Below are 7,912 nucleotides of genomic sequence, written 5' to 3' on the forward strand. Positions count from 1 at the left end.
CAATATTTTTAACTTAAAAATCAATATTTTTTTGTTTTTTTTTTGCCAAAAAAAGTTTTTTTTTTTTTTTTTTTTTTTTTAGGAAAATTTAATAACTTCTGAGATTTTCTAGAATTTCAGAAATTCTCAAAAAAAATTTCCAGCAAATTTTCATCTTTTTAAACAGAATATTTCTTGATTTTTTTTTAGAATATTTCTGAGATTAATCTCAAAATTTCTGAGGTTTTTACTAGAAAATTTTCGACTTTACAAAAATTTTTTACTAGAAAATTTAATCTAAAAACTGAGTTGTTTTTTTTTCTAGAAAATTTTCAACTTTTGAAACACAGAAAGTTTCTTGATTTTTATTTTTCTACAAAGTTTTTGTTTTTCTACTAAATTTTAGACTTTAATAATTTATCTGAATTTGTCAGTGAAATCTGAATTACCGGATGTTTCTGTTCTGAACGAAGCCGTGACGTGGAAACGTTTGTTGTGTTAATGAAAGCTACATGCTAACATGCTAGCAAACATTAATCCAAACTCAGACCTCAAAATAATTAGAAAACGTTTTTTTGACTTCACAGAGATACTCAGTTTGCTGCAAGCGACTAAAAGATAAAAACATTTTTATGTATTTTAATTGTTCTGCATTTTCTAAACGGTTTTGCTCTGTAACGGCGAATGCTTTTATTTGGCATTTAATTTGTTTTAAGAGGCTAAAAATGTGCAGAAACTCCTGAGTTTTAAATGGAAACAGCTGAACTTTTCTTAGACGTTTTGACTTTCATACAAATCGTTTCTTCAGTTCTGACGATTAATCGGGTAAAAAAAAAATCAATACAGTGAAGGGCTGCCCTGTTGATTATTTTTTGTTTGCAATATGCAATACCATCACTTAATGCAAAATGCATATAATTTTTGTACAATTTTGGCTTAATTAATACTCTTACCATGTTGTTCTTGTGGCAAACTGCATTTTTTGAGTCTCTGTGCTCCAATTAACGATTAATCGATCACTAAATCATGATTAATCACGATTAATTGGGTTAGTCGTTTCAGCTTTAGTCCCATAGTGTGGGTTTCTGTGAAACTGCCTGAGGAGACGAGTCTAGGCTGCAGTGTAGAAAGATGAAATCTCTTCAATGTTGGTTTTTCATGTTTTACATGAAAATTTTCATTTAAAATTAAATCCTGGATGACTGAAAATCTGCGTGTTCAGAAACTCCCTTCAGATGCAGAGGAAGCAGATTAAACTCTAAACGTTGGTTTTGTTTCTCTATAATCTCTCAGCTTCACTGCCATGCATCGCTCAGTACTTAAGTAGAAAATAATTTATTTCCTTTTGTTTTCCGTGTTTCCTGCAGAGGTAAAACTTGTGTTTTATTATTTAAGTACCGTCTGTGTTAACGTGTTATGGCTGGTGACCATGCATACATCTCAGATATATCGTCTTTTTTTGTTCTTGTTTGCTTTTGTTGTATTTCTGTTTAATTTTATCCAGATCCAAACTCTTCGTTTGGTTCTGGAGTCAGAAATGTGTTTGTAGAAGGAAGACGTTTAACACGAGCTGAAATCTGGCTGGTGGTGTTTCCCACCAAGCGGCCATTTTGGGAGGACTATTTTTAGCGGCGGATTAACACGTTTTGCCTGGTGGCAGTGTGTTTCATTCAGTTGGGAATCTGCTTAAGAGAAATAAAGATATTTCTGATGGTTTTTATGTTTCTGAAAAACATAAATTCTTCTTTTAAAGAGACTTGATGTGTGAACAAAGTGATGTAATTTGTGTTAAATCAAACCAAATCAGCTCTGCGCAGTATTAACATTTAACGCTTTGTTATTCCAAAAGCATTTATCGTATTTTACGTTGTTATGTATGCTTTTTTTATTTTTTCATAGAGTCTGCAAATCAGTTTGTATTTTTTTGGATGCCCGGTATTTTTTTTTTTTTTTTTGGAAATATGTAACTAAGCGTTACTGCTTGACTGTTCTCCCTTTATTTCATCTAGATTTATTTTATCAAAGAGCCGATGTCCTGTATTGACTGCAGGCTTACTTCTTTCTATATTTGAAAAAAAAAATTAAATGTATGTTTAATAATAAAAAGTTGCAAAAAATAAAAAAAATCTAGAAAATGAAAAGACAATTAAAAATATATATTTATATTTTAAACTGCATGCACAAGACTGGGAAAGTCGTATTTAGAATAACAAATGGCAGTGCCTTTTTTGTATACTTGACACATCAACATCATGAAAAAGCAAAACAAAATCAATGGTTTTGTATCGATTTTTATGTTTCGGCTTTGGGAGGAATGACAGCTGAGTGGAGTTCACGTTCAGAAACAACCAATTTATTTAAAAACAAAACATCCAGTTTGGTTTTACGACTATATTGATTCAGTCCAAACAGTTTTCATTTTTGAGTTTGTAGTATTTTAGCATCTGCTAAATGTTTAACTTTATATGATTTAACTAAAAATACATTAATTCATTCATAACTGATGCAGTTTATCATTTTTAAATCAATTTGCAAACTCTTTGCCTCAATAATAAATCTTACTTCCAGCAGTTTTAGCACCTGAATATTCACAGAACTGGTTAAATTTCATAAACTGAACCTCCAGATTTAGATCTCTTGGATTATTTTTGTAATAAAATAATCCAGATGCGTACAGAAGTTTGAGTAAATGAGCCTGAACGTGAGCCTGGCTGCTTAAACTGGTTGGTACCTGTTGAATCCTTGTTGTCTTCACACACATTTTGGTGTGAAAACGATGAAATGAGAATTATTTTGATGTGTTTTGTACTTTTGCTGCGATGTACCAGAATGCTGTGATTTGGCATGCCCCCAATTTATATAAAAACAAATGAACAAAACGCCTCTGCTTGTGGTTTTTTTGTCTGATTCTGCAACGAAACATTCAGAACATCTTGATTTGGTCATGAAATCCTTTGGAAATTAGAAAAATATCTCTTCATTAAAGACATAAAAACACATTCAAATGTTGAAACCTGAGAAAACATCTCAGCTGTGGTTTTGATTTTGACCACAAGAGGGCAGCAGTGCGTTTACAACACCTGTGTGTCAGCTCTAAGCAAACATCTTACATTTACAACAAATTCAAACGGTAATTTATTTCACAAACTTAACATGTAAATCAGGAATAAAGAGTCATAATAAAACACACTCTCTGCTGTCACATACTTTTATTATCTTTGATTAAAAAGTTTTTAAAATGAGCACAACAAATAAACAAGGCCACAGAAACAGTTAAAGCGTTTTTTTTTTTTCCTTCTTCTTAGCATTCATCTTCCAGTTACACCATTACAACCAGACAGCGGACATCATGATGCACTGGTGTGCAAAGACACAAAACAAACTGGTCTTCACAGTGTCCATCTACCAGGATGGAAACTGAGAAGAAAACACACACATACATACAAATACATTTAATAAACCTTTCATGGACATTTTTTGGTTTAAATCCAGAGGCTGGTTGGCAGATAAAGGCAGTTCCTCACAAAGGAATAAAAAAATGTTTCAAGGGAAAATGTTGGTTCCAACAAGGATTCAGATATCTTTCTTTTACAAGCTTGACTTTAAAAATTGCTTTTGTTCTAACAATTGAGCTTTTGTTTAGATATGAGGTTTATAAAGTGTAAAGAAACAAAAGGGGGATCGACAGAGCCATGGTAGCCTATTAAATGTGTAAAAATAAAAAGATATAAATAGGCAGGAAATTACAATGCTTTTCTCAGAATAACATTTTTTAATTTAAAAAAATGGATAGCTTTCTATATTTATTTAGATATCACTGTGACCAAAGCGCGTCCTGATGCTAAATTTAGAAATTAGCATGTAGCACAGTTAGCTTATAAATAGACCATAAAACAACGGGAGCTACCTGAACGTGCTAATGCTAACACCCGGAGATAATTGCTGCGGTTTTTAACCTTAATAAAAATCCCCGGGGAATTTAAAACATCAGACATTTCGGAAGTTAGGCGGCTCGTCTTCTCAACATCATCTATGGGATTTTAAAGATTACTATGAGACGACGTTCTGACGCCGATATAGAAATTAGCTTGTAGCACAGTTAGCAGGTAATCAGCTGAAGTTGAACCTTTTCAAAGGTGCATTGCAAAATAGATTTTAACTGAATTATTTGCACTGATCACTTTTAGAAAGTCATCATGGAAGCTGTTACAGATGACAAAATGTTTATTTTTATCTACTTAATTCAGGGATGTCCAATGTGTGGCTCGCGGGCCATTTTCTGCCCTTGTGATGATTTTGTGTGGCCCTTGACCACAATTCAAGGATGGTTTAAATTTGGTTTGCTAACTCAGGCAGTCGATACAGATAAACATGTAAAAGAAAATGTTTGGGGTAGGGTGAAATTTTAATGATGGGAGGCATTTAAAAAAATACAAATAAAAATCGTAAAATGGAGAATGTAAGGTTCAACACAAAGTATTTATCTTTTTTTTTTTCCATTTAATTTGAAAGTAAATATGACCATGACATCATATGTTAATTGAAAACCAGATTGGGCGTAGCCATTTATTAAATTTGGCCAAAAAGAAAATGAAATGTGACTCACATCCTGCTCTTGTTGATGAAAATACACGTGCAAAATTCCAGACAAATGGTAAGTGACCTGTACTTGTGCAACTTTTATCTAGTCCAGAGGACTAGAAAGCGCTCAACATTACATTCAGTCATTCACACACACACATATTCATACACTGATGGTGGTAAGCTACATTGTAGCCCTGGGAGCGGGAGCTTTGACAGAAGTGGCCCTCTGACCACCAGGGAGAAGGGTCTAGTCTAGTCCAAGGACACAACAACTTTTTAAAAATTATTTTCAAATATAATGTATATAAAATGGATGGATGGAAATAATTGTAAAAAAAATTGGCCCATGGTAAAAACTTTAGCATACTTTTCTTGTAGCATTGCTCACATTAGCATAACTAGCATGTACCTTAATTGTCATGTAGGATAGCATTAAGCTAATTAAAATTAGCATAATTTACAAGCAGCACAGTCAACATTGAACTAAATTAGAATGTAATGTAGTTAGCAGCTAGCATGATTAGCATGTAGCATGCTACAAATAAACATAGCAATACTCTATAAATATAGAAGGTCACAGATTTATATTTTAATGGATAAGTTTAATTTAAAATCAATAGTTTTGTTTTTGTTAATTGTTCACTGCCAGCAGGTTTGTACTGATGTGGATGTTTTAAGACCTGTTGGCTCTTTATTTAAAAATGTTCATGTTAAAAGGTCTTTTTTAGCTATAAACAGCATTAAGCTAAATGAAATCAGCATAATCAGCAAGCAGAACAGTCAATATTGAACTAAATTAGCATGTAGTGTAGTTAGTTAGCATAAAACTAGCATGTAGCATGCTAAAAATTATGACTAGGTCTTAAAGCTACAAGTAAACAGCAATAGTTTTAGATATGATTAAAGTGTCAGAGCTACAGTTATTTTATGTTGTCAGTAAAATATTCTAATTAAGATTTATTAATATTTTCATTTAAAATCAGTTGTTTTGTCTTTTTTTGTTTCTACCAGTGTAGATTATCCAAGCATTGTTGGTGCATCTTTAAATGTTCAGATTAAAGGTGTTTTTCTACTTTGAAAGTTATTGTTAATCTGCTTATTTATTGGTTTATTGAAATATTTTTATATGTGACTTTTTATGTCGATTATTCAAAAACTTGAATGTGTTCTCAAATGATTTCTTTAAAACTTTATGAAATGCCCTCAGTGACAATTCCTGAATTTACATTCAGGACTTAAAACTGCAATTTTGATGTTTACAAAACAAAATAAAACGTTTCTTACAGGAACAACGGACAAATATGAATAGATTACGTCGAAATTATGCAAAAAAATAATCAATTAATTAATTTTTCTCAGGACCAGTTTTCAGGAAAAGCTCAGGTGTCTGGTGGCCGGCAAACAAAAAAACCTGCAGGGTAAAATCTGAGAATAATCGGGTCAGTCAGCGGCCTGAAGGCGACGCTCCGGCTCATTGGGTCATCAGAGTGAACAATAACATGGAGCAAACACCTTTCACTGCCTTCGGTGAGACGGAAACACACACACACACACACACACACACAGCGGCACGGCAGGTGGGCCGAGCAGGTGGAGGTAACCCCAGGCAACAGGAGGAAGAGGAGGTTCTTCGTCTTCAGCTTCGGATGAGGGTCAGGAACTCGTCGCGGGTTTTCGGGTCTTCCCTGAAGACGCCCAGCATGGTGCTGGTGACGGTTTTACTGTTCATCTTCTGGACGCCTCGCATCACCATGCACATGTGGCTGAAGAGACGAGCGGAACGGCGCCGTTACGTCAAGAAACACACAGAACAACATTTAAACCTGCAGAAAGGCCAGCGCAGGCCAAGATGGCCGCCGCAGCCGGTGAGTCTGGAAACGATTAATAATCGTTACTGAGATAATCGTCAACTAATTTAGTAATCAATTAATCACTAACTGGAGTAAACAGACTTATTATTTGAGTCCAGGGCTGAAATGGTTAATTATATTAATTGTGATTAATCAATTACTGAAATAATTGGCAACTAATTTAATGATTGATTAATGGCTAACAGACTTATTGCTTGAGTCTAGGGTTAATCATGATTAATTGGTTTTTAATCATGACATTATTGAAATAATGTCAACTAATTTAGTAATCAATTAATTGTTAAATCAGTATAATTGATAGAATAGTTGATTACTAAAATAATTACCTACTTGAATCTGAATATTCACATTTTAAACAGCTAACATCAGAGAAGCGGCCAAACATAACATAATACATTATAACAACATGAGGAAAATTATATTGTTATAAATGAAATAATTTGCCAGTGGAACTAACTTTTTTTAATCAATATTTAGGAATTATTGACTTAAAACAATAAGCTATATCTTTCTGAAAAGTTACTTGTAAGATAGTATTTTTAAAATAAGATAATACTAAGATATTTTCACTACAAACTAGACCAAAAATTTGGTAAGATTTTGTGTTTTTACAACTTTTCAGCTGGAAAGAGACGGATGTTTTTCTTTAAAGCAAGATTAGAGATAACTGTACAAATAGAAATAAAAACTAATGCAACCTGCAGATTTCTCCATAAGTTCATAAAATAATTTATTGTTGTAATCATCTGTGACTTCTGACTGTAAAAATCCTGATTTCAACATGACCATTATCTGAGTAAGCAAGGAGAGGAGCGCCCTCTGGTGTTTGTGAATACAAACTGCAGGCTGCAGTCAGAAAGCGCGTTTGGTCCATCTTATAAAGTTGAAGATTATGGTTTAAACGTGACTAAATTGATAAAGTTTCTGCGTCCGTAGAGAGATACATACGTTGCCTCGACAACGACTCCGACCCCAGTGGGCTGCAGGGCCTCGGTGATGGCAACGGCAATCTGTTTGGTCAACCTCTCCTGAACTGGGGAAGCAAGAGACAAACGGAGAAACAAACAGATCAAGGACAACAGGATCTCAACTTTGGTAAATGAAAAATCTACAAATGTGCCAATTTTTTTTATCCAATTGATCGATTATCACAGACCACAACACAATAGAAGAGTATTATAATAAATAATGCTTGTAAGTAATTAATAAATGATTTAATAACTACTCATTTTATTAGCTTAAAAGTCAAAATAACAGAGATAAACATGTAAATAAAAGCACCTTGTAGTCGACGACTGTAGATTTCAACAATCCTAAGAGGAAAGAAGAAAGGTCAATAAATCATTTGCTTATTTAACTATAGCCGATAAATCGGTGATGATGAAAGGTTTATTTTTATTTTCATCATATTTATACACCTAAATAGAATATTTAATACAGCCACAAAAATGTCAAAGAATATTTTAAAGTTTAAAAAA

At 33.2% G+C, this 7,912-nt stretch overlaps 1 protein-coding gene across 1 annotated transcript in view; it reads right to left on the reverse strand.

Moving 5' to 3' along the window:
• Window positions 1-3,620: 3,620 nt before the first annotated feature.
• Window positions 3,621-7,912, reverse strand: part of gch1 (GTP cyclohydrolase 1) — a 28,603-nt gene continuing 24,311 nt past the window's right edge. The window contains exons 4-6 of the mRNA XM_015021542.1: window positions 7,716-7,747; window positions 7,383-7,467; window positions 3,621-6,326 (exon numbers count right to left, since the gene is read on the reverse strand). Of these exons, the coding sequence (XP_014877028.1) occupies window positions 6,200-6,326; window positions 7,383-7,467; window positions 7,716-7,747 (244 nt within the window). The 3' untranslated portion in view covers window positions 3,621-6,199. The remainder of the gene's footprint in view (window positions 6,327-7,382; window positions 7,468-7,715; window positions 7,748-7,912) is intronic.

This window comes from Poecilia latipinna, unplaced genomic scaffold (assembly GCF_001443285.1).
Source record: "Poecilia latipinna isolate Pla-1442-1.1 unplaced genomic scaffold, P_latipinna-1.0 Scaffold2803, whole genome shotgun sequence".
NCBI classification, from domain to species: domain Eukaryota; kingdom Metazoa; phylum Chordata; class Actinopteri; order Cyprinodontiformes; family Poeciliidae; genus Poecilia; species Poecilia latipinna.